Source organism: Dermacentor variabilis, unplaced genomic scaffold (genome assembly GCF_050947875.1).
Source record: "Dermacentor variabilis isolate Ectoservices unplaced genomic scaffold, ASM5094787v1 scaffold_13, whole genome shotgun sequence".
NCBI lineage: Eukaryota > Metazoa > Arthropoda > Arachnida > Ixodida > Ixodidae > Dermacentor > Dermacentor variabilis.
In genome coordinates this window covers 18,672,361-18,699,876 of record NW_027460291.1, presented here as the reverse complement: position 1 = coordinate 18,699,876, position 27,516 = coordinate 18,672,361, and the positions used below count along the sequence as shown (strand labels likewise).

The window sequence follows — 27,516 nt, the reverse complement described above, 5'->3', positions numbered from 1 at the left end:
CTAGAGGAATCGGAAGGTTCCTTTTTTTGTTGTTGTTGTTGGCCGCAGCCATTATAAAGCCTTCAAATAATAAAGCCAAGGCAAGTTTGGTTGTAGATTTTTTGTTTTCTTGTAAGTGCAGAAAATGATGAAAAGAATGAAATGGGGTATCTGCTGAGGAATCTGTTTGGCGCATGCAGACCACTTGGTAAGTCTTGAACAGTCGTTTGCATAGCATTCGACAGATGGTAAACACAATCATCATCAGCTAGACTTTGCACACAACATATCGCTGCGGCAAGTTCGGGGTGCTATCATTAGGTGGGAAAGGAAAAAAAGAATTTTGAAGATAAAATTCATGAATGCAATCATTAAGCAAGTGCGATGATTATGCAAGTAACTGCGGTGACTTAATCCTTTCAATGTCAATGGCTTAAATATACGGCGCCGCAAACAAGTCCAAAGTAGTCGATGCCATATAGTTACGGTGCCGTCTGTGCGTTTAAAAAGTGCACCAATTTCCAAATTTTTTCTTTGCTGGCAAGTGCTGCCATTGTGTGGGAATACAGGGAATTTTTTTTCTCGCACCTCCCTCTCTCGGTTTTCGTTGCATGGTTTGTTTTAAAGCCAGTTTGCTCTGCCATGTCTATACACTACCGCTCGCACATCGCCACGCGCGCGGGCCAGTGGTGGTTTGGGTATTGTTCTACGGGTTTGGGTATTGTTCTTGTGCTCGCAAAACTGATGGCTATCTCGTTACTAATTGGTCAAAGGGCTGCCGCCTGTTTCTCGCTCGTTTAGTGCTCACAGGGGTGAGCATAGGAAGGATGCTGCCATGCATGCGTTTGCTCTTCTATTTTTGGGGGGAGACTCGCAAAAACTAATTGCCTCCGATTGGTGATAAGATGAAGATTAGTGGAAGTTTGTCACACGTTTTGCTTTTTTGACGGGCACACAACCACACAGTTTTCTTGAGTGCGCTCACCTACGCAGTTCGATTACGCTATGGACGTTAATATTAGTGTAAGAGCAGCAACATTTCAGGCTTGTGAAATATTCTCGTGTGCGCATATTCTAAGCCTTAAACTATTACGATGCATCAAAATTTTAATTCTTATAAGTTAATTTCCTTTTTTTATTGTTGTTGTTCATGAATAAAGAGTACATACATACTAGTGCAAAATATGTTTTTGTCACTTTATGGTCACCCTAGAAAAATTACGGTAAATTTTTTTTCGTAATAGGTCCCTCAGAAGAATTAGAATCTGGAATAAAAAAAATAGACCCTGGGCGATCGCATATGGCGAAAAAAATCTACCCTGAAAGGGTTAATAGTCGTTTCTGAGCAATGCAAATGGGTTTCCTTTGGGTTTCTCTTGTTGGGTGTGTGACTTTTTTCTTTCTTTTGGGAACTTTCCTCCACCTTGTGGGCTTCTGCAGAACTGATTCGCCGTAACCTAAAAGTATTCTGCAAAGTCATAAAAAAAAATGCCTTTTCTTAATTTGTCGTGTTGACCCTTACCTAGCATGCTCCAAAATGTGTATCTTCTGCTCCAAAATTCAATTCCTGCTCCAAACTTGTGCCAATGTGCCAAAATCGCTGCTCCCAGAGCTGCTCCAAAACTCCCTTGGCAGCTTCCATCATTGAATAGATCAGAGGGCAGCAGAAAGGGGTGTGGAATTGGGGCATTCATTCATAACAGTATGAATTGGCAAAGGGTCGAATGCAAAGAACATTTATGACTATAAGGGAAAGTGGCAGCGGAGCAGACACTCCTTGGTTTTGTGTACCTGTGGACAGGAGCAAACGCCAAAGAAGAAAGAAAAAAGAAAGGTTGAATGCATAGCAAGTGGCATTAATGAGCTAGGAGTAGGGTGCGAGATAATTATACTAGGAGACATGAATGCACACATAGAAGATATGTATAGGTACACAAACTCAACAGGCAACATGCACTAGATATGTGTGAAAGGCATGACTTAGTAGCAGAAGCTTGATGTGGGCGAGTTGGTTGAGCATACTTAATGAAAAAAGAGAGCGCTACGAAGACAAGGACGAAAGAACAACATGTACGACAGACAAGGCGCTACTTCCAACTAAATGTTTTTTGAAGAAACAGAACTTTAAATAGATGCAACCAAGGACGGCCCATCGTGACATCACGACCTCCCTATCTCTTCAGAAAAGCTATCTCCTTTTCGGTAAGCGTCACTGAAGGGCAACTAATGCACGTGCCCTCGGCCTTTACAATGTAAAAAGCTTCCAATATCTCCCGTTCTAGTCTATCTCTAGACCATGCCAGAAACCTGGTGTCGCGAAGATACGGACGGCAATTGTGACGTTTACAGTGTTCTGCCAGATGGCCCCCCGCATTGTTATTTACGGCCCAATTGTGCTCACGCGCCCTTTCATTAAAACACCGTCCGGTTTGACCGATGTAAACCTGTTGGCAACTTAGGGGTATCTCGTATACGACATTACTTTTGCAAGCAGTGTACTGCGCTGCATGTTTCTTAGAGCATGGTTCGCGTTTTGCTTTTGTCATCATAGGGCATATCTTGGCCAGCTTACATGGTGCACTGAACAGAAGATTGATACTGTGCCTTTGTGCCACCTTCTTGAGGTTGTGGGATACCCTGTGCCAATAAGGAATCACATGTAATATCTTCCTATCAAATGGCTTTTTTGTGTTAGTGCCCTCTCTTGCCTGTTTGATCTTTTGAAGAAGCTTGTCGCAAACGCTAGAAATCAATAGTGAAGGGAAACCGGCTAGACGTAGCCTTGAAACTTGGTTATTGAAACTGATTTCTATTTTGTGGCTGCAAGATTTGTTTAGCGCTTCTTTTAGACAAGTCATTGCAACTCCTCGTTTTACTAGCTTGGAGTGCGCAGTGTCGTATGAGATTAGCTGCTTGTTCAACCTCGGCTGGTATTCGAAACAGACATGCGTGTTCATCAGAGTGAGATTGAGGTCCAGAAAGCGCACTCCAAGCTAGTAAAACGAGGAGTTGCAATGACTTGTCTAAAAGAAGCGCTAAACAAATCTTGCAGCCACAAAATAGAAATCAGTTTCAATAACCAAGTTTCAAGGCTACGTCTAGCCGGTTTCCCTTCACTATTGATTTCTAGCGTTTGCGACAAGCTTCTTCAAAAGATCAAATAGGCAAGAGAGGGCACTAACACAAAAAAGCCATTTGATAGGAAGATATTACATGTGATTCCTTATTGGCACAGGGTATCCCACAACCTCAAGAAGGTGGCACAAAGGCACAGTATCAATCTTCTGTTCAGTGCACCATGTAAGCTGGCCAAGATATGCCCTATGATGACAAAAGCAAAACGCGAACCATGCTCTAAGAAACATGCAGCGCAGTACACTGCTTGCAAAAGTAATGTCGTATACGAGATACCCCTAAGTTGCCAACAGGTTTACATCGGTCAAACCGGACGGTGTTTTAATGAAAGGGCGCGTGAGCACAATTGGGCCGTAAATAACAATGCGGGGGGCCATCTGGCAGAACACTGTAAACGTCACAATTGCCGTCCGTATCTTCGCGACACCAGGTTTCTGGCATGGTCTAGAGATAGACTAGAACGGGAGATATTGGAAGCTTTTTACATTGCAAAGGCCGAGGGCACGTGCATTAGTTGCCCTTCAGTGACGCTTACCGAAAAGGAGATAGCTTTTCTGAAGAGATAGGGAGGTCGTGATGTCACGATGGGCCGTCCTTGGTTGCATCTATTTAAAGTTCTGTTTCTTCAAAAAACATTTAGTTGGAAGTAGCGCCTTGTCTGTCGTACATGTTGTTCTTTCGTCCTTGTCTTCGTAGCGCTCTCTTTTTTCATTAAGCATGACTTAGTAATATGTAACAGTACTGTGAAGGTGTGAAGGGCACATGACATGGGAGGTAGGGAACCTGCAGTCGATGGTGGATTATACACTTATGTCACATAGGATGTATGGATAGGCTAGGAGTAATGAACATAGATAAATATGGCTCCAGAAGTCTAGGTAGCTATCACAAACGTATCAAGCTGAGTTTTAGAACAGAAAAGGAAATAGGAAGGAGGTAAGATGATAAACCAGATGGGTGTTTTTACTCAGAAAAGCAACTGGAAATAACAACCCAACAAAGTGAAGTAATTTCTGAGGGCACTAAAACAGAATGGACATACAGAAATTTGACAGGGCTATTTGAGTAAGAGCTTGCTAAAGTATGAGTCAGGCCCAAAGGGAAAAAGATTCAAACCTAAGAGCTAGTAGGATGAAGAGGTTATGAAGGCCATAAAGAAATGTGAGGCAGCCTCCAGGGAACACACATATTCTAAGCAGAGAAGTGAACCAGAAGCTGATGTAAAAAAAAATGGGATAATTTCTTTACTTTCCATACTGAAGCATAACTACGAGTCAGCCTAGTTAGAACGGATTCATTTTTAAAAACACTTTTTGTGCAAAACAAACAGGGACAAAGAAAAGGAGCAACACAAGGACGAACATAAGGAAAGCACTCGTCCTTGTGTTGCTCCTTTTCTTCATCCCCGTTTGTTTTGCGCACAAAGTGTTTTTAAAGAATATTTCCGTACCGCATCCATTGTGCATCGTTAGCCCGCTAATGATGATTTGAGACACCGCTTTTGAGACATTCCGCATCGCTCATGGATGCACTGCGCTATCATATGTGAAGGAGGAGAACTATATTTTTATTTTCTAAGCAGTTTGTTTTTTTCCTGCCAGGGGGTGATTTTTGAACGCGCTCCGAAGTTTCGCGATTGTGAAAGTAGAAAGCAAGAATGGCTGCCCACTATCGAATGTTTGAAATGCTGCTTTCGAGACCTTCCGCGCTGCTCATGGAAACACTTTGCCATCAGACGTGAAGGAAGGTAACTATATTTTTGTTTTTTAAGCAGTTCAACTTTTTCCCAAAAGACTGTGATTTTTTAATGCTCTCCGAAGTTTCACGATCGTCAAAGCAGGGAGCAAGAATGACTGCCTCTGGGAGCGGCACGCACGCATCGAAAGATCACAGATCTTGCCATAGAATTCTAGCGTCGGTCATCAAGAAAGCCACTGAACATGTGATAAAGCGGACTCAGTACTGTGTAGCTGCAGAAGGAGCACTATCTGAACACGTCCTCTAGGCACCAGCTTGTATTCAACAGCGCTTACGAATTCATAGATAATAAGGGCTCACTGAAATTTAATGTATTTCTTTCTTTATTGTGCAGGCATCTCGATTGCCAATTCGGCTCATTTAGAAGTGGTTATTTACTTTCTTCAATGCATCGGTTATGCCTTTTATCAACATGTGGGCCACTTCCCGGTCTGTTTATTTCTCTTTTATTTTATGCCATGAACCTATTTTTGCAGCACTTATGCACTCTCATGAAAACTAAAACCGTCACTTAAATTTGGCTTTAGTCCGAAGCAAGTTTCTGGAGCGAAATATAGCTGCGTGCAAAACGTGCTACACCTATTACATTGTGTTTCGCATTTCGTGTGTGGTCAAAGCGGCGCTTCGGTCGCGTTATCAATCGACTTTTCTTATTAATGTGATCAGTCAGTCTTGAGAGTCTGTTAATAAATGTAACATAGAGAGGAAAAAATAGCTGCAAAGCCATGAAACCTCAAGGAAGAAACCAGTCAAAAAACACAAATGACAAGAGGAGAGGTTCACACCACAACGACTGAAACCTGCTGTTGGTGCTCTTTCCGTGTCATTATCAAGGTGATGTGCTGTCTCTTCGGGTTTGCGACAGGCATAGCAGTTGCTTTCAATCGGCTTATTGGAGGGCGCTGCTTTATGGTGTGGGTGGGAGCGCAGTCGGGTGTTATTTTTCATATTTGTTAAGGTTTGTTTTCCAGTTGGAAAAAAAATTGCACGCAATTAGCACATCACTGAAAACACAGCAGTTAGGTGTCATTTGGGGGTGCCTGGGGGTGCCTACAAATGCCTCATTGACATAGCAGTTGCTTTCAATCGGCTTATTGGAGGGCGCTGCTTTATGGTGGGGGTGGGAGCGCAGTCGGGTGTTATTTTTCATATTTGTTAAGGTTTGTTTTCCAGTTGGAAAAAAAATTGCATGCAATTAGCACATCACTGAAAACACAGCAGTTAGGTGTCATTTGGGGGTGCCTGGGGGTGCCTACAAATGCCTCATTGACACTTTAATAATTAAGACAGTACTTCTCAAATTTTCAGCCGCCCCTACCCATACCACCTAAATCACCCAATTGACGTCAGTAGGGCGAGCTATCCGATTGGCTGCCCAGGGTGCGTCATCAATAGTTTTTCCCTCTTTATGGTGAACAAATTATGTTCGTAATAGTTGTAGTGTTAATTTGTTTCTATAAAAAAAGAAATTAACAGAAAGAGAATGCACATGAACAATTTCTCAATACACTTAAACACTTCCGGCACACAGCAAGCGTCGTCTGCTTGTGTTACAACGAGCTCCATTTTGACCAGAGCTCCATGGTCATAGTCGATCTCAGTCTTTTCGCGAGCACTATGATTCGACTTTGTTGCGTTGTGGACTGCAAACGTAGTGACTGGCAATATGTCAAGCTGGGACATTGTGTCGCTCTGCAAGGCAGCATACGAGTGGACTGGCTGCAGCGCATCGGACTGCCACTATCTGATCGGCGCCAGGATTTGCGTGTTTGCGGCCGTCACTTTACACCGGAAGATTACTAACGCAATAGCGTTTTGCGAGTCAGGTATTCGGGTAAACACAAGCGCAAGGGGACAGGGCCTGGCCATTTGACCGTGTGGTTTCATGGGATGAGCAGAAGTGCAAATGTGAATGGTCTGCATGGTGCAGCCACCTGGTGGCACAGAGCTCAGCCACACACAGCAGAAGTAACGAAATGTATTCTTTGCTGCTGGTGTAAATTTTTCACAGACGTGTAATTGCTAACACGTTGTTTTTGTGAATGTTTAAAATGTTTTACACTTGGTTAGAGCGATATTAGCGCTTTGTTTGGTTGGTTAAGCCCTGCGCCAACAGGTGACTGGACTGTGCAGACCAATCAGTCTGCTCATCATACGTCTATGTTAAAGTTCCTTCGTGAGCTTGAGTTTATACCTCCAGCCATCCGTTGAAACACCCAGCTCACCTGTGGTTACCGGAATACGAGACACGTTCGGTGCTGCTACAGGATACTCGCACGCTGCTTCGATAGCTCTCGCTTGGGGTCGACTGCCAAGCAGCTGGCGGAGAGTTTGGAGAGGCTTCGCGCGCTCCCGCCTAGAGAACCGGAAGTCGACGACACGCCGTGCCATCATGACACAGGGCCAGTGAAGGCAGAGCTTAGCCCTGATCACTCGGCGAACGAGTTGAGGAGAAAATGCATGACTGTGGAGGAGGGTAACTTGTAATCATCTATATCTCTCTTAATATGAAACATTTCACACAAATTGTGGTGCGAATGATTAACTTTGGCTGTACCCTTCGCGTCTACAAAATTTGTCCGAACCGTTTCAGGGGCCCTTTAAAAGACATGCATTTATTTTGTCGAACTGCCCGATTTTTCAGTTGGTTTCGTGGCCCCTAGGGACTACTAAAGATTGTATGTTCACTCTGCAACTGACCAAGACGATGGTTCAATTGGTTCGTGAAGCGAGCATGCATTGGAGGGAGGACAAGACCAGAAAGTACTGCTGTATTGAGGAATGAACGGGATAGGAGGCGTGCCGCCGCTTCTTTGAAGAAGCTTGAGATCAAAAAACAAAGTGTATTGGCTGACGCCAAGATGCAGGTGTCCCTCATTAAAACTAAAGTAAACTCTTTCAAGCGACGAAACGCAACACTGAGGCGTTTTGTTTCATCCAGGGAATTTTGCAAAGGCACTCGGGGAAAACCTGGAAAACTCGGGGGAGTTTGGAAATGTCAACTTGGTGGACACCTGTGAATCTTGGGAAAGCGAGCTGCTTGCTTGATCACACCCTGACCATTGTGAGGAGCCACTGGAGGCCTCTCTTGTGTGGACATGGCTTGATGAAAATGGTTTGCGAGGAAAGCGTTAAAGCAACCTGGGCCCGAGTTGATACTCCAGATACCACTCAAGTTGGTTGTTGGGTGCAGTGTGCAGAATGCAATTTGAAGGAACTAGAACAAGTGTCATGTGTGACTTAGTAGTTGAGTGCTTTTCAAGAAGCGACAAGGAAAACTAATTTTCTGCTTATCTTAAAGTCAATTTTGTGGAGGAGAATGTTTGCATCAGTTCAGATTCTTCTCTACCTCGGCATGGAAGATATCACCTGGATGATATACTCAATGCAGCAGCAGGTAACATGGCTGCAGTTGGAATATTGCAGAATTAAAAATGGAAAAACTCAGTTTTAGAGATGAAACAGTTGCAGGAGTGCTGAGTCTATTGACTCAAGTTGCGCAATCACCAGAATGAGAGGACGCTAAAATTTGTATGCTTTTTGAAAAGCATTCTAGCACGAGGGGAAGGGACAGAGATACATGAGAGCAGAGCCCGCCATTTCATTCCACTGTGGAAATTCCCATCTCCTCGGAATGATGAGAGTTGGACCACTGCTGGAGTGGTTGAGTTACACCATTCCATTCCTCTAATTCCATTAAATGAAACGCTTTCTCTAAAATTGTTTATTAGCACTTGCATGCCTAGTAGCAAAAAAAAAGAAACAATATATTTTTGAAGCCTTAGCAGTGTAGTAAACAGTGCTACATGCTATTTTTCGCACAGGAGGAAACTCTTTGTGGCCTCTTACCTCTGCAGGGTGTTGTGCGTAATCTAATTATTATTTGAGTAAAACAACATACACCATGTCCCTCTTAGTAGATGAGTGCAATTACTTGAAGTGAAAGCACGCAAGCAAAATAACTATGGTGTTCTTCACTGTAGAAGAATGCCTCTTGCAGCAAGTGAGCTTTGAGCCGATGAAATCGATTAAGTCTGCTGCCTTCTTTTGTTTCACATTTACTGGCATATAAACAAGCACCTTTTTTTTCCCCTTATACCTCTCCGACCGCTGGCTACCAGGTCTTCTGGATACACATTGTGTAAAAAAAACATGGTGCACTTTTTAAATCATGTTTCGCCTGCGTCTCTTTGTCATAGGTAAAGCATGCTCTTGCTAAATTGAACAATTCTTAGCAACTCTTTAACTAAATGTTAACAAGTTCACTAAAACTAAAGAGTAAGCTTAATTCCTTAACTAGAAGTGAAGGAATTAGCTCAAAGTTGCTGTCTTTAAATGCACTTCAACATTTTAACAAAGTAAGATTTCTGGGTCATCAGAAGTGTAGAATTTGTAAAATGCCATGTTGTTTATAATTACTGTGGCAGAAGTGATGTATAGGAAGATATTGAAAGAGCCGTTTTCAGCAAAAATTGAGAAATATAGTTCGCCATGTTTAGTTTAGTTTGATTGGCAAATTTACTGGTGTTGTATTCTCGCTTAAAATAAACATTTAGCACTCTGGGACTATGTGCCCATTCCGTTCCCATTCCATCTGTTCGACTGGTGCAATCATTCCATTCCCTTCCGGGTGTTTGAAAATGTGGAATGATTCGAGAAGCATTCCAACTCCAGAGTTGTCGCTTCGCAACTCTATGAGAAACGTGAGGAGAGCAGATGACTATGTGATAAATCTCAATCAACATGTTACCCACTGCTGAACTGTGTCATCTAAGTGATATCTTCAATATGCTGTGCAGAGTTAAAAGAACCTGACCTAACCCGACCTGAACCTAACTCAGTCGTACAGTCTTCAGTGAACACAACTGTTGTATTCCTGAATTTCAGCTGTATCATGCATCATATTGCACCTGTTTAAGCATTGTAGTTGTCACCAAGTGGTTTTTCTTGCTTTGCTATTCTAATGTGGTCAGTTTTCAAGAAACACCACTTATTGCTATGTTTCTTTAGTATCACAACTTTCAGTAAGCATCAGTCATGATTATGAACTTGTTAAACTATACAACAGAGTACAGTAAATACAGCTTGCAGTAAACATGAACCTTGTTAGTAAGCTGGTTATATAACTACTACAGATTGCAGCAGACATGACTGCTGCTAGTGTAATAGTGCAGTTGTTCCAACAATGTGAGTCTTCATAGTATTTCAAATTATTTAATTTGTATTAGCACATCGTTGTTTGTTGAAGTTAATGCCACATTTCCCTTCTCTGGCTTCATTGTCTTCGTACGGTTCTGACAAAAGATGAAGCTCCCCTTATTCTCCTGGCTCATTTAACTGCAGTGTAGAATAAAATGTGAACAGTGCACACACTTCTTGTTCCATGCTGTAGCCCGGACTAGTTTCTACGACTCTCATCATTGCAATGGTCGAGCCAGCACGAGGGGCACTTCTCTTCGTCCTGACAAGTCCTTCTCTGGCGATCTCTGCGTTCAACCACTATTGTCTTCGTGCGAACCTTATCTCATCACTGCATTATTTCTGTGGCACTGCACTGTGGCTCGCTTGTTAGTTTTTATAGCATATTGATTTTAGGCCAGATCTTCCAATAAGAAAGTTGTAGAGTATTACTGAAAACATTTAGTTCGGTAGCTTTGAACTTCCTGTTAGTTACATGATAAATTTTTCTGCGTCTAGAGGAAGCCAGCCAAATATAAAGAAAAAGCATGTGACATGCCTGCTTGCACGCCTTGGTTGCAGTGCTCTCAAATGTGCCACATATGTACGAACAGTGCACCTAGCCTGTGTGCAGCTGTTCAAAATGTGATGGGGCAATAATAGAGGCATTGGTTGTACATTATATGCCAGTTTTATGCTTCCCTCATGGCAGTTCATGACAGCGATAAGCCAACAAGGCAGCAGACAAGGCTGAACGTGCTGTTTGCTTTTATGCGGCATGTTTGAGTGCACTTCAATTGAGGCATGCAAGTAAGATGTCACATGCGTTTTTTAAACATTTTGCGAGTTTCTTATAGGGCACAAAACGCAACCAGTAGGAAGTTCAAAGCTTGCTGTATTACACGTTTCCTAGAATGCTTTACAACTTTCTTACGAGAAGTTTTGCCCAGAAGTGATACTTGTGAAGTTGGTTAATTAATCTTGACTAATTATGCAATTAAGCAGAATACAATAAATAGTGTGACATGCTCCATACAATAGCAAAGAACATGCATTTGGTTGCGGCCTCGTAGAGTGCTTTGGCATATTTTTAAACCTTGGCTGAAGTTAGCTGGAGACAGACCAAGTATATACTACAAATTTATAGTAACAAATTCAGCCAAAGTAGCCCTCCACTATTTCACTAATGCAAACAATCCTGGTAGCTCCATTTGGAGCACAGTGAGCGCAGGCTATGTAGGTGTGCTAGTTTCCATAGGAGACCCCCTAGGCAGTGATGTGAGAGATGTCCAGAAACTCCTTGATAGCTTGTTCAGGCAAAAGTAGTAATAGCAAGGATGTTTTACCTTGACTTTGGTGTTGTTATAAAGGGCTCCGAACCACCTCTGAAATTTTTTAAACATTTCAAGTAAACATGCGCACCGAGTTAAAAATGCCGTCACGATCAATGATGCCCAACACAGCAGCACTGCGTGCTGCGGGCATGCCACAAAATAAAAAAGCAATCCTGTGCTCTTCTCCAGGCTTTTCCGCTATTCCCAGCGCTCGTTGTGACGTCACCAGGGTGCATCTGGTGATGTCACCAGGAGCAGACACTCGATTGCTCGAACAAGAACTTGCGCTTCCGGTTAGTCTGCTAGCAGGTGCGCATGCTCCCTGCCCTTCCTCGTTGTGTTGCGCGCTTGTGAGTGCTTGCGAATCGGTAACTGTGGCCCGCAGCACAAGTGCCAAATTGCTCGTGTTGCAACGCAATTGTGCTTAGCAGTCCGATTAGCTGCGTGAACAGAGTCTGGTAGTGTTTTGCGATGGCTAGAAGGCATCCATGTGCGCTGCTTTGCTGCAAAAGCACCGACTGGAAAAATGAAATGACGTGGCACCAGTTGCATCATGATGACACCCTGCACAATGCCTGGCGTGTAACACAGGGTCCATAGTGGCACACTTTGCAGGAGCACAGGCTGGCACGGCAGCAACAGCGGGTAGCCGAGAAGCACGGAGTTGTGGTAACCGAAGTGGGTAGTGTTTTGAAAAGCGCGTTGACGGTGACATATGTCACTTAACATTTGAAAGAACACTCGGCAAGGAGGAGAGACCAGCCAATGAACAAAGTGTAGCGAAGGTAAGAGCAAAAAGAGCGAGGGCCATGTTTCGATCATCAAATGCGTATAACTCTGTTGTTATGGCACTGTTTTGAAAAATTCTCACAGCTACGTGTTGCAGACTCATGCACAACTGTAACAACACAGCTAAATTTTGACCTCTGGGTGGTTTAGGTGCCCTTTAAAAATTGTGAGAATATTTTCTGAGGTCTCGTGAAATTCGTATAAAGTTCCTATAGCACCTGTCATGGTGGCGATTGTGACTGCTGATCATTAGGCTGCAGGTTTGATTTACGTTCCGATTGGGGCAAAGTTATAATGCTCATCGCGGTGGTTTGAGAGGCATAATGAGCCCCAGGTGTGGTCAAAATTATGTTACCTCGCCCGCCCAAATGGGGTTGTGAGAGTATAGTCTGTATGAAAATGGTGTCTAGGCTACCAGAAAGTATGGCTCACAGTCATCTGCAGACATGGATGGTGTAGTGGGTCTGTGGAGGTTGCAGCTCTGCTACCACACTAATGCCACATTTCGTGCCATTGAGACGAGTCTCCAGGCAGCTAGACATCCAAACAGATGGTGTGGCCATCAGTGTGTTGTTCAATTGAAGATAACGGTGGAGAGAAGACTAGTAGATAATGGAGGGCATTTTTGTTACATATTTGGAAATCTTGTTGGCACTTGTCCTTCTTGCTCCTTGAGGCACGCATTTCACCTTGCACTATTACATGCTCATTGCAAAACATTGCTTCTGCTTGCTGAAAACATCAAGTAGATTTCTACGCCAAGTGCAACAGCTACTAGCCGCTATGACACGGCATAGTGAGGACCAACGTGATGCACCAAATCATGTACATTTTTCCATACTTGTACGATGTTTCCTATAGGTTAGAAAATATTGCTGGAAAAATTGGAACAAAAGTTTTATTCACTGCATGCACCAACCTTTCTGTTCCTTGCTGTAGAGTGAACAAAGAAGGTTAAAAAGAAAGCGAATGTGATAAGAAACAAGCTGCATCGTTTATGAACTGCACATGTAAAATCATATATAAAATACCATTCTCATGCAAGTGCTGCTACATAGGGCAAACTGGCCAATATATTAATGATCGTTTACGAGAACACGCTTACTTGCTCAGGGGCTCATTTGCAAGTCACCTGGCAGATCACTGCAGAAACTATGGCTGCGTGCCATACCTTCAGAAATGTACGCCCCTAGGATCCAAGCCAAACCAACTTGCTTGTGAAATATGTGAAGCTTTCCGAATATACGAACATTGTGATTCATGTGTAAGCATGTACCCTCTGTATCCTCACACTATAGTGAAATGCACTACTTATCAAACCTATGATAAACTGCAGACAACAGTGGCATGTCATTATACATTTTTGTACCTTTCTGCACATAGGGAATTGTATATATTACAACTGAAGATGCAGTAAAGACTGGTTGCCAGTCAGTGCCGTGTACGTCGTCTCTGCTTTGATCCTGCCCTTCATGCTGTTTTTACCCCCTTCATCATGAACCAACCAATTCAGCACACTCCATCAATCATGCAGGGTGTCTACCAGCCGGAAAAACCAGGATTTTTAATAGTCTGGAAATACTCAGGGAAAACTCAGGGAATTTGCACTTCTATCAGGGAAAGTTAGCTGTAAATTTATTGAAAGGGAATCAAAGTCCCGATAGTGCTGGCTCGAGTAACAGAGAGGAATCATAAAGAATCTACTTCGACGCCATGTCGTCGCCTGGAGGAGCTGTCCATGTACAGTCGACGACCGAATTTCCGTACGCCCGATAATTGGACAGCGTCGCGGCACCATCACCTACCCCATAGAGTCAGTGTGTAAGAACATCTGAAATTTCGGACGCAAGAGCCTTTTGTTGGCTGATTTTCCCCACTTTTTGCGTGACCGCAGGTCCAAAATGGCATTAATCAAAGCCACCACCACCGCCATTTTGATTACCTCACCGCTTCAAACCGGTGCTCTCGCATGCAGATTTGCTGGCAGTCGTAGCCACCCCCACTGCAATGCTAAGCCTAACTGCTTCGACGTTTGCTAGCAAACTTCTTGCGGTTCGGCGCCATGTTTTTCATTAAAAGAATTAGCCACTGTTATCAGTGGCGCAGACTCTGCCTTTGTTATCCTTGCCAGTGGCTTTGAAGCCCCTCCGCACGACGCATTGCGTAATGCCGGTTCCCGAAAGTGAGCTTCGCCATAGTACAGTAGTGTTACGCAGTGAAGCAAATGACAAAGTATTGCGGTGAAGCATAATAAGTGTATGAAGGGGCGATCGTCACAGGACACAGTATGTACTCCTTAATTATGCACGCATGCATCTGCCATCTCCTGTCACAGTACGAGCACCAACATGCCTAATAAGTGTACTGGTAGGCATTCAGAGATTTTTCGGATGTGCCTGGGGTGATTTGAGTCCTTAAAGGCAGACAACCGCATGCATTCATTTTTTCGAACTGCCCGATTTTTCGGACGTTTTCACGGCCACAGTGTAGTCTGCGAAATTGGACGTTGACTGTTCAACTGACCAAGAGGATGTTTCAAATGGTCCTTGGGGCGAATGCGCGGCTCCTTTTTGTTTGTATTTGAGAGTGTTCGACTGATCGCAATGGGTTTTACCATTTTTAAAGGTATTTTATTTGCTGTGCCACTAACCACTTCCATCTGTTTTCTTTTAGAATAAACACTTCTCCTTACTTTTAAAACAAGATCAAGTCGTTTTTTAATTTTTAACATGCTTACTAGAGAGTGACAGCATCGGGTGACATCGTGTCAGCCTTGACATAAAACAAAGTTTTGTGTCACTCAGGGAATTTTGCAAAGCCACTCAGAGATAACCTAAAAAACTCAGGGAATTTGGAAATGACAACTTGGTAGACACCCTGTAATGTCATCCCAACATACTGAATGCTCAGAATGGTTCATGTGAACATTGCAAGATTGTGTATAGTTTCTTTTTGTTTGTTTGAGTCTCTTTACTTGCAAGATTGTGTATAGTTTCTTTTTGTTTGTTTGAGTCTCTTTACTTGATTCTCAGTTGACTTCTTTGTCACATATTGATTTGCATACCAATGTGATATAAAGTGACTTCCCAGCTCTGTGGAGGTTCGCTAAAGCACTTCATGGTGGCTGGTTTTAAATGGTAATGATGGCATTACTGACACCTGCCTCCTGACAAGCCATGTGGAAAACGACTACAATGGTGCTGCCACTTTGGCAATGGTGATGGCAGTAGGGATGGCAGGCCTGTGTCCATTTGCAAATGTATGACAGCACTGTTGAGTGACAAATACAAACAGTGCATAGGTGACAAGAGCCAAACAACCTGAATTGAAAGCTATTGTTTTTCTTTTCATTCTGGAGAGAAAAATTTTAATGTTCAGGTTCTACTCTAGTGAACATGGCAATAATGTTTTATTTTTCAGTTTTCATCTAATAATTGTCCAACCTTCCAGGTTGAACAATTTGAATGCTGCAGGCAACTCTTTTTGTTCCTGTTGCCAGCACACAGTGTCAGTATATTTGCAAATAAAATTTATTTTAAACCAAGAATATTTCACTGGTGCTGACTTACATCCTTAAGTAAGTGTAGGAGGAGTAAGGTACACCTATGAGCAAATGTATACAGACCAGGGATTGCGCATTAAAACTCATATTTTTTCGTCTGTGAATGCAACTTGAAATTAAAAACTGCAGTCCAAGCTTGGCATTGTGAACTTTCTAGTGCACTCGTCAGTTTCCATTTCTGCTTATTAATTACGAAGAACTTCTTTTATTTTTGGCGACCCTCTGGTCCGTATACTTTTGCTCACGGGTGCAAGCTATTTATGCATTACACGTGGGCCTTTGGTGTTAGCTGAACAGTGTGTGTATGATGTGCTGCCTTATAGGGCTGCTGCGTGCAATGAATGGGAACCCAGCCAGATGCATGTGTGCTTCATGTTGCATCTTTTGAAAGTGCTGCTTTATGCAATTTCAGTGGCCAGGAGATGCCTTCCTGGAAGACTGGAGCTCGATGACAAGGGAAGGGTCAAGGACATGCTCAACGATGGAATTGTTGAAATGGTCACAGTTTCTAGGCTTGCTAGCAAAACCAAGTAAGTTGCCCAATGGAGTGTGCACTGCAGACCTGAATGGGAGGGCCAATTTTGGGTGTAGTGTAGCTGAATTCCTGCTGTGCACTGCAGGACCTGTGAACAAATTAGATGTAACAGTAACATTGTTGTAACATAGAAGAAAGCTTGTAAAGAAAGAAAAGAGAATGCCACAATGACCAGAGCCTGAATTTCCTTCCTTGAGAATTTCTCACAGGCTTGTCCTAATTGCTATGCGTGTTTATGTATTCTTTGCCCCACTTGCTGATGCTGATGATTCATGATGCATGTGCTCATTTTTGCTTTACAGCTCGGCTTATCTGAGGAGTTGAGGGGCAACAGCTTGGAGCTATCTTCCTATTATTATTATTATTATTATTATTATTATTATTATTATTATTATTATTATTATTATTATTATTATTATTATTATTGTAGAATTTTGATATCATTTGTGCACTGGTTGTGTGTGAGCCACTTATAGCTTTTCCCACACTCTCCCCATGGTGTAGCCACCTTCACAAAACAGTAACCACTGAGCTATTTTGTATCACAGCTTGCATTCGTGGTTGCTGTTTGTGGTTTTGTGTCATGTCATCGTGCTGCGCAAGCAAGCAAGGCAGCCTTTGTCAAAATGATATCACTGCTATCACCGAAAGTCGCAGAGCTTCCTGATCCAAGCATTTCAGTTCTGGCACTGCATCTCTTGCTGTTGTTTGGCTTGAAACGTTTCATAAATCTCCCAAGAGACTTGCTCCCTGTCACCTCTTCTGCCCCCAATTTCTGTAGCGGTGCTGTATCCAGAACATTGTTAGCATTTTTCTAATGAAGACAAAAAAGTCATGGAGCATGATCAAAAAAGCAGAACCAGCATCAGTGGAAAGTCTGAAGACGCACACCACGTGTGGTGTGAAATGGTGTTCGACTATTGGTGTCTGTCATGGCTTGAGTTTCATTGGCTATGTTAATGCTTGGGAAAAGAGTACGAAATTGCAATAGCCACTTCGTGGTGAGCCTGTTCTTGCGCCACAAATGACCATTGAAAACGGCAGTCACAGGCAATTTTTTCTTTCATTAGACATCTTTGACAGAAAGATAAATTTTAAAATTGTTGCAGCATGAGTGTGTGTAAAAGTTTTCTATAATGTAAATGTACGTTTTCAGGCCACAAATGTAGATTTCTTTCTCATTGCCAATTTCGCTTACCATTTAAAACAGTTAATTGGTGAAGGATTTCTTGCTGTACAAATGATTGATTGAACAAAGGAATTCCGCACTATTAATCAAACCCACTGTAACTACAAGGTACAGGAAGGACACAAGAAACACCATTGCTGTAGAGCATGAGGCCTGGGTGCCATCTGTTCAATATTGATCCCTGTGGCATCTCTGTTTGAGACATTAAACCCCATTGCTCAGTGAGAAATGTGAATATTTGATCCACCCATCTCCTTTTGCCAAGGAAGCTACTTATGATTTTGTCACTTTGCTCTTGACCATAGGCTACCAAGGTTCATGTCTTTATGCTCTATTTTTGTTATATCTTTAAGAGGTCCTGAACCATGCCTAGAGCTTGGCGAAAAAGCACAGTCAGTGGATAGCAAACACTGCTGTGAACATCTCAGTCAAATTTTGCAGTCGTGCGTGACCTGTGGAGCTCGCAAGTGCAGCGCGAAGTCACCTTTCTCTCTAACAGTCTTTTCAACAGAAGCCTGCCCTTCACTTTAGTGAGGGCTTTATTTCATAATATAGCCGATTCCTAGTGCAGTTGCTATTGACCAATAGCTGACATCAATCAAGAAGTGTGTTTCTCAGTGCACTTCTTCCTACTGTTACTGTGTATTTATTGACACAGTTTAATAAACAGGCTGAAGTACCGTATTTACATGATTGTAAGTCGACTCGAATGTAAGTCGACCTTCCCATATTGCATGACAGGAAAAAAAAAAAAAGGAGAGCATACCCGAGGGCGCATTTGATAACGAAAATTTATTAATAGCTGACATGGTCACTGGACTACTCGTCTTCACTAGTGCTGCCATCGTCATCGTTGCTACGGTCCCACAGCACATCGGCGTCCAGCGAAATTTCACATTTGGCAAACGACCGCACCATGACATCTTGTGGAACAGCAGCCGTCAGGGAGGCTTTTTTGACAGGTCCGGTTGGCATAATTACGCGGTGGGCTTCAACACAAAAGTAAGCTTTGACTGTAATTATTTGAACAGATGATAGTGAAAGTAACTGAAAGCAATCAAAGCATTGAAGCACCAAAATTGAAATGCACAGTGAGAACTGAATTGATGAGTACAACTCAGGTGTCTTTGGTGATAATGGTACCATGAGCATCTAGGATGAGTACAGCTCAGGCATGGTATTTAAGGGTTAATTTCTGTATTCAGATCACACTGGAAGAACAGACAGGTGTCTCAATGCATCCGGCAACCGGTTTCATATCTGTGTTTGTAGTTCCTGCCTCTACCGCTAAGGGCATTACAGGATAGGGGGCATCATTTTTCAACATGAAAGCATGCAACTCTATGGTGTGATCACCACAAGCTTGTTTAAAAATGGGGAAAAGTTTCTACAAAACAAAAATATTAAGGGAAAACTATCACAGCAAAGGTTTAGTTGTTTCAGCATACGCTAAAGAGGACTAAGGCGAAAGCCTGCCTGCTCTCAAGGCATTCATCTCATTACTTGATGTTTTCATTCTGATGCATTGTTACTTCTTTTCCTTAAGGCAGGTCAAGCACACAAAGACACAGACAGCGAAAAGAAGACAAACAAGGCACAACGTTTTTTCGTTGTCCGTGTCTTGTGTGCTTGACCTGCCTTAAGGAAAATTGATGCCATACCAACTAGCTTGGATCCAGACCCTTGGAGTGTTGTTACTTCCTATTGCTTGTTTTCTCCCACCAAAGGTTGTGGGTTCAAGGGCCTTAATTAACAGCTCTTTAGTTAACTTTGCCGTAATTAACACCGAAGGTTGTGGGTTCGACTCCCACCAAAGGTTGTAGGTTCGAGTGCCTTAACTGCATCTAAATTAATAATGCCTTAATTAACACCAAAGGTAGCGGGTTCGACTCTCGTCCCTCATGATGTCAATTGGAATCCAACTTGGAGATATGGCCAGTTCGCCTAAATCTCCAACTGGGTTCGATTCCCACCAAATGTTGTGGATTTGGGTGCCTTAATTAACTATATTTTAATTGACTTTGTCTTAATTAACACCAAAGGTCACGGGTACAAGTCCCACCAGTGGCCCTGGGTGGCAACATCAATTTTGGTGCCATAACACTGAACTCAATTTTTCGATAACACAGGAAAATGGATTTTTCAATCCGTGAGGCCCTTAAGGCCTTCGCTTTAAGTCGAGGGTTCAACTCCCACCACGGTTTGTGGGTTCAACTCCCTATAAATTTTGCTGCCATGAATTTTGGTGCCATAACACCAGATGCATAACGCTGAACATAGGATTTTTCGTCCCATGAGCCATCTAAGGCTTTTGCCTTAATAAGTGCTGTTCATCTTGAATGAGAATTTACTTTTTTCTGCTTGAGTGATTATTGGGGAGCCCTCAAACAAATAATTTCTGGGGTTATTATATGCCACGATTTGAGTGCTTTCCAATAGGGCTTCACGGGCACACGCAGAACCAAGCACAGAAAGGCGGTTTCCAAGTGATTCATGGTCGCGCTTGCAAATGGGTACTTCACATTATTATTTTCATGGCACTTAATGTTTTTTTTACTGATGAACTTTTTTTAATTCTGAAGAATGAGAAAGCACATGCTGTGACCACCAAGTATATACTCATATGATTGCATGAATTGTTCAAAATGCCTGTGCTGGAGGAATAATCATCACGATGTGTACACAAGGCGAGAAACCACGGCCTGCGGAATGCAGCGACGTTCGTGGCCAACATGCATGCCAGCCACGCACATAGCTGCTAACCGCGCAATTTACTTTTAATGTTGTCTATTATAATCTAGAGTATCTTGCAAGTTACTCTAACTTTTTATTTACGCTAAGTAGTGTCCACATAGTCGATTGAATGCTAACACGGCACGCTAGGGCAAAAGGGAAGAAAATATAAGTACACAACTGTGCTGACATTTCCCAACGGGAAATATATTAATGTCTGCATGATGCCCACGATAGCTGGAATAAGACTAGAACAATAATTTGTGACTAAGACAATGTATAAAACAGAGCTGTGCTCACAAATGAGAAAATTTGACGCTTCTCGTAGATCCAAACGAAAATGTGCGCACAGCATCGACGCCTCGGTATGCTTGACCACTGCGTGCACGGGAATGCATAATCGAGGCCTTAGGTGCAGCAGAACTCGCCCGAGACACAGCACGAGCACATCTAGACAAGAAGAGGCAGAAAACTTGCTGAAATGTTGTTCGATGGCAGCTGGCCACACTGCAAATAAAGGCCCAATAGCAAGTTCAATAGGTGGTTTCTTGTTGCATATTCAATATTTCTTCGCAAATTGCACGGGAGACAGTAATACAGAATCGCGAAGAGCTAGTGGTGCCACATAATAAAGCCATTTTGCAGCAAAGTATGCAAGTCTCGCACCGCTAGCGGACAGTGATGACCCCACAACACTGCAGTGTTCTTGCCGCCAAAGGCAGGAAACACAAAGAAAGTCAGCCAGCTCTGCAGTCAGATGGCACCGTTAAGGTATCCGTCTATTCTTCGACAGCAGTGCAGACTGTGGCAAACAAACTGTGCAATTCACTTTCATATTACTATAGAACACACCACCACTTGTTATGAAAAAGTCAACATTTTAATTACTGTTATCAGTAAACTGAAAATATTCGTTCTAGCAGTTTTTTTTATTCATCCTTGAGTACTCTAGTAGAGATGCTGGTAATCTTTTTATTTGCTTCTTTGTATTTTATAAAGGGCTTATTTTCATATTTTCATTTTTAGAATTATGATTTTATTTAAGCCCCCAGCTGTGTAATAATGTCTTATGATGCCCATTATACGCCTGTCTATTTTTCATTGGTTTTTAAACTTGGAATTATTTGCTTCTGTACACACAACTTTTTTTTAGCTTGCTATGGCGGCTTTTACAAACTTGTTTACTTCCATGGTTGTACTGCATAAAATGTCCTGATACATTCTTTGCCCATGAGACCCTGTTCTATTTGCTACTTATATTAGAAGTTATCACTTTGGGCTCTTTTAACAGTGTACTACCAGCCATTTTCCTTTGGTTGCAGTGCATAAACCTTGTTTATGTACTAGTATATACATCTTCTGCAGGTAATTGGTGTACAAGTTAGGGAGCATGGTTATGCGTTAATATGGAATTGTCATTTCTTTAAATTCACAACTGTGTCTTCAGCTTTGAAGTTTGGTATGCACTTATTACATTATTACATATTGCAACCAGGCACTGCTGAGTGCCTTGTTTCAGGGACAGCAATCTGCATTCTTATTAGTGTTATGTAATATTTTCAAATTTTTTTATATCCCTCTTCATTCTTTAATCCTATTCTTCACTTGCCATCATTTTTTTCTCATGTACCTCTTCCTTTCTGAAGCAGCAGTTGTGTCCTTCCCTGATGGATACGCAAGTGTAATAATGCCATGCAGAAGTTTGTTGCTCTTAGGGCAGATGGAGTTTTGACTCAATTTCTTTATAATTTAAGTGTTGAGCAGCTTTGTCTTGTTCAATGGAATTTTTTAGACCATAGGTTTAGAGTTTTGCAGATTTGTTTTCTGCAATAATTAAAAAAAAATTGTTTGCTTTTCAGGAGCTCTATTGAACTGTAAGTTTACTATTTAATTTATGAACTTGCACACACACCATCTGCACAAAGTCTGCATTTAACTAATTCTGGAAAACTGGTGGCCACCTGGTTAATACAACTTTTTGCATTTGTGAAACAAGTGTTTTAAAGGGTGACTCCGGCAATTTTTTTTATCATGTCAGAGAAGTGGTTGTTTTAGATATCTTTGTGGCCACTGTGTCATGCGGGATAGTTGCAAAGAGGGGAGATAATTTTAAATGTGCAGAATACTACATCCAAGTCCAAAGTGGACTGGCCAGCCTAGAGAGCTGCTTCTCATGACATCACCGGTAGTGAGAGCACACCAGGTACAGGAGCACAATTGCTTGAGACAGTCTGTTCAGCTACAAGGATTCTAATGTCACATGACACCTCTTTAATGGGGCAATTGAGTTCTGTGGCAATCCACAGGGTGAAGGGAAAATTTCACCATAGGGAAAAATTGTCACCCATTCAACTGTAGCGCACCAGCTACAAAGGACACCCATACCGGTTTCTCAGAAAGAGAGCTCCACGAATGCTTTGTACATGTTAGGTGATTAAGCCTGAGGTCGTTGTACATCTGGGGCTCTGCCATCTGAGCAAGCGGCGAGCATATTGCAGGGCAAGACCGAATTAATCGATAGCTGTGAATCTACTTTTCTGAGGTTGGATACCTTTTATAGGTTCATGTCTGGTAGATGCCACATTTCCCTTTTCTTGACGCTTCTTAGTGGCAAAACAAACCGAAGGATTGCACTTTGAAAGTTGCTGCTAAAAGCTTTGTCAGCAGGAATGTTGAACACAATTGCTGATGGCAATAGGTGTCCTGCTGCACATATTTCAAAGACGACTTCACACTGATACGTTGGCACCAGTGCTGCAGCTTTTCACGTGCTGATGTCACAATAGGCTAGCACACAGGCTGAACAGTTGAGACCATTTGAGGGCACAAATTTGGAGTGTCAGGCTTTGCAATAATTCTGAAATGATCACACAGCTCTCATATGGCGCATACAAGAGAATGTATGATATTTTGCTGCAGTCTGGAGACCCTAATGAATTGTTGGATTTACCCTTTAATAGCCCAGTCTTTTCAAATTTTTCTGAAAGCATGGAAAAGTTGAGAAAGAAAAGGTACTGTTTTGAGGGGGCTCACTGATTTTTATTGTTCACATGCATGTGAATGCTCAGGTTTGCTTGAATGATTTGCATGCAATTGTTTTCAATTCAGAAGAGGCTGTTGATCTGGTTGGTGCTTCCCAAGGGACATGCTTACTGCTTGAGAGAGATGCAGCATGCCACAAACACAAAACGTACCATGTCTATGTAGTCATTCATGTTTCTTGTGTTCATCTACCAGCAGCACTCATGCCCTTTTGATTTCAGTTATTCACACTTCATCTGCTAGTAACCATTTAGGGAACAGCACATTTCCAGTGACATTCCTAGTCGTAGTGGCTGCGTGTGTCAAACATACGTGCCAGAGAAAGTGCCTTCACTTCATTCCGACTGTGGCCATTTTGTGGACTGGCATTGGTGGAGCTCTAGTCGTAAAGCTTGCAATGGTGCTTAGCAGCATTGCATTTGTAAGACCTGCCACGCACCAACATGTTGAGTATATACAAACACACAAAAAGCACTTGTTTCTATGAGTTGACATTATCAGCTCTAGTGTACTGTTATGGCAGCAGGTGAAGAGGAAGCACATTTATAGCACATCTCAACATCTGCATTTAAGCCCCAGAGTGGTTAAGCCACGAGAGGCAGCTGCAAGCTGCTTGGTTATTGTTCTCAAATACTATAGGCTGTTTTCTTTTTATAGCCATATAGAGCCCCTGTATATTGAGACTTAACAGAGGCCTTGAATGAATAACTAAAGCAATAGGAAATGTGTTTCAAACATAAAATTCTAATAAAAATGAATTGAAGATATTTGAAATAATTCACTCCACGGCTACAGAATATTGTTGCGGTGAGTCTGGGTCTCGACTTTCTCTCAACACACTCTGCCCTGATCAACTCCTCTACAGACATTCAGTTAGACCTGCCTTATGACCCCGACTCTGTTTCTGTTTCTGCTGTACCTCCTTCCTTGGCTTCGCCAGGTGGCTGCCTTAAGAGGAAGCTATAGCTCGGGTGCTCCTATCTGAGCACATGTAAAAGCAGAATTCGTTTTTCTCTGCAACCACTGCACCAAGTTTGACAAGGTTTGTTGCACTTAAAAGAAAAACTTAAAATCTAGTGACTGGTGGTGTCGAATTTTTTTATTTAAGTCGGCAGCTTTTTATTAAAAATTGACTAAAATCGAAAATTTTCAGAAAACGAAACTATCAAGTTTACAACTCTGTAACTCAGCAATGAATAATGATATCACGATTCTGTATATTACATCTAATAGTGCATCTAAAGCGGACAAAATTTATATGTTGCACATAAATCTAAAAAAGCTTAGTAATATGAAAATACAGATTTTGCAGAACCCTTGTACACAACGTAGTTAGATAATTATTGACATATTGAATTTGTTCGCTTTCAATGATCTGATGAGTGCCGTTTACAGAACCGCGATGTCTGTTCTTGATGCAGAGCTATTAATTTGTAAACTCCGTGCTGATATTTTTCTTTCAAACTTGCAAATTTCTAAAAATGTTTTCCATAAAATTCAGGCCCTAAATTAATATTACGCTTCTAAGTCACTAGAATTTAACTTTCTCTCTCAAATGCAACACATTTAATTAAAATTGGTCCAGGGGTTATCTCAGAAAAACGTTATTGCTTTTTACATGTACTTGAATGGACTGCATTGTAGTTGGGCCCGAGCTAAAGCTTCCTCTTAAGCTGCTACTTCTGTCCTCTTCACTCGCATCTGCCTGTCAGGGACTTATCTCTCCACTCGTGGATGTCGTTCTGACGCAAAGTATTGCGCTGCTTAGTACTGTTGCCACAGCTGTGGCCAGCTCTGTCTACCTGCCCGTACTCAACTTTGGATTTTCAACATACATGCTTCTGCACGACATTGCAGTGGCCCTTGTTTCTCTTTTGAACGAGTGCCAAATCTCTTCGCTCACTGCTGATGCTTGTTCATCTACTAACAGTACCCTGGAGTGCTCCTGTCCATGTTGTTTGTCTTACCACGATATTGACAACATGATTGCTGCCGACCTTACTCCCACCCAGACTGGAGAACTTTGTTACCTACTGATCACTTATTGCAATGTTTTGATCTTGACAACTGTCTCCTCGGCCAGACAACCATCATCACTCATTGTATAACACTGGCGATGCAAGTCCCATCCATCGAAGACTCTACCGTGTCTCTGCTACTGAGTGAGACATCGTGCAGAGCTACAGTTACAAAGATGCTACAGAAGAGAGTCGTTCAACCTTCGGCTAGCACGTTGGCCTCGCCACTCATCCACATAAAGAAAAAGGACAACACCTTGTGGTTTTGTGTCAACTACCACCATTTAAACAAGATTACCAAAAAAGACGTCTGTCCTTGCCTCACATCGATGATGCACTTGATTGGCTGCACGGTGCACATTATTTTAATGTGATAGCATTAGGGGCCTAATGTCGCAGAAAATCTGGTGTCGGCGTCAGCAGCGTTGTCTGTCAGAAAAAATCATCACAAACCACAACCACACAGTCCCTCCGCGTGGCGCATAGACGTTACTGAACTAATTGAATTTCTCAAAGTAAGATATATCAGAAAATTGGTAGTCCGACTTACACACAACCTACAGACATGATAGCGTCAGCTTGCAATTTTAATACACGAGAAAACATAATTCTGTTACACAGAAACACAAACCCCCTTTATCCTTGCTTACAGCGGTATGAGCCATTGATGAGTCGCTCCTTGTGGCCTCTGCCTTATGGGGGGATATGAGCCATTGCTCTGCCCTGCACTGCCGCTTGGATTGGCCCACCATTGTTTTCTATCGGGCACCATGCCACAGAATATCCGGTGTTGGTGGTGGCGTCAACAGGGCCCGATAACGCTATAGCGTTCAACTCTTGAAGGCAAAGCGTAAGCGCCCTCCAAGTTTTTTTTAATCGATTGACCTCTGGTCGAGATACTGGCAGATTGCTGTTGACGAGAAGGACTACGAAAAGACTGCCTTTATTATAACGGATGGTCTTTAACAATTCCGATTTATGCCCTTTGGCCTCTGCAATGCTCCAGCAACATTAGAGGGAATGATGGACAATCTCCTGTGAGGTTTGAAGTGGTCAGTATGCCTCTGTGATCTCAACAATGTAATCCTTTTTGCCCTGACATTTGAAAGCCAACTTCAGTGCCGCTCGACTGTGCTTGCAGTGTTTTGTGCTGCTGACCTTCAACTCAACTTGTCGAAATGCTGCTTCGGTCATTCCAAAATTACTGTTCTTGGACACCTTGTTAATGCTTAGGAGATTCAACCTGACTCAAAGTTTATGCTGTGCAAAACTTCCAGGTACCATGGTCTGTTAAGGAGGTGTGAAGATTTATTTTCTTGTGCTGATACTTCTGATATTTTGTTAAATTTTTTTTCTCACATTGCTCGACCTCTCATCAAGCTTTTGAAGAAGGATGTACCTTTCTCGTGGGGACAACAGCAAGCAGATGCCTTCACCACACTTATTGCAGTCCTTGCAATTTCCCCGATTTCAGCCCACTTCTGCACCCACCGAGTCCGTATGGATACTAGTGGACACGGCATCGGCGCCGTCAGGTCCGGAGTGGACATGAGAGTGTGTGCTTGCTTACGCTAGCCACCTTCTCGCGACACCCAAACGCAGTCACTGAACAAGAGTGCCTTGTACTAACTTGGGCGTTTGCGGAATTTCTTGTACCTGTTTGATTGCCCATTCCATGTAGTTACTGATCAACGCACACTATGCTGGCTGTCTGCACTGAAATACCCTACCTAGACATGGCCATTGGGTGTTAAGATTGCAAGGGTATACACATAGTATACATAGGTTCACAGTCGTGTACAAAGCCTGACGTCTACACCAGGATGCTGACTGCTTGTCTCGCCATCCAGGGAAGAGACCGCAGACACAGAGTCTGACATGTGCATTAAATCCATCTCTGACTTGTTCATATCGGAGATGAATGGTGCTGCAATACTATTCTATGCTCTGACACCCCTGATCATTCACTTGACCTGTTCACTCTTCTCGATGGAACCCTATGGATCATTCCACACCAAATTAACCAGCGTTTTTTTCGACCATCGCAGGATATACAGTCGCCGACCATTTATTCTCACCTCACGAGGACTGCGGAAATGTCCGAATAAACAGGTGTCCGAAAAAGCAGATTAATAAAAAAAAAAGAAATAAATACTTTATTTCCACGCACTTATTCGGGCTCGGCAGTATACTTGAAGAAATCGTGAATACTGCGTTGCACGCGGTTCTGTTTAAGCGCAATCAGATAAGCCTGAATCTCGGAG

The 27,516-nt window shown here is 42.6% G+C and overlaps 1 protein-coding gene across 6 annotated transcripts in view; it reads left to right on the top strand.

Annotated features, from left to right (window-relative positions):
- Window positions 1–27,516, top strand: part of Ctl2 (Choline transporter-like 2) — a 494,927-nt gene that overhangs the window by 301,379 nt on the left and 166,032 nt on the right. For 5 of the 6 annotated variants that reach the window (XM_075677602.1, XM_075677595.1, XM_075677598.1 and 2 more), the window contains 2 exons: window positions 16,148–16,265; window positions 22,052–22,066. In XM_075677602.1, the coding sequence (XP_075533717.1) occupies window positions 16,148–16,265; window positions 22,052–22,066 (133 nt within the window). The remainder of the gene's footprint in view (window positions 1–16,147; window positions 16,266–22,051; window positions 22,067–27,516) is intronic. The other variant, XM_075677596.1, reaches the window with a different exon arrangement.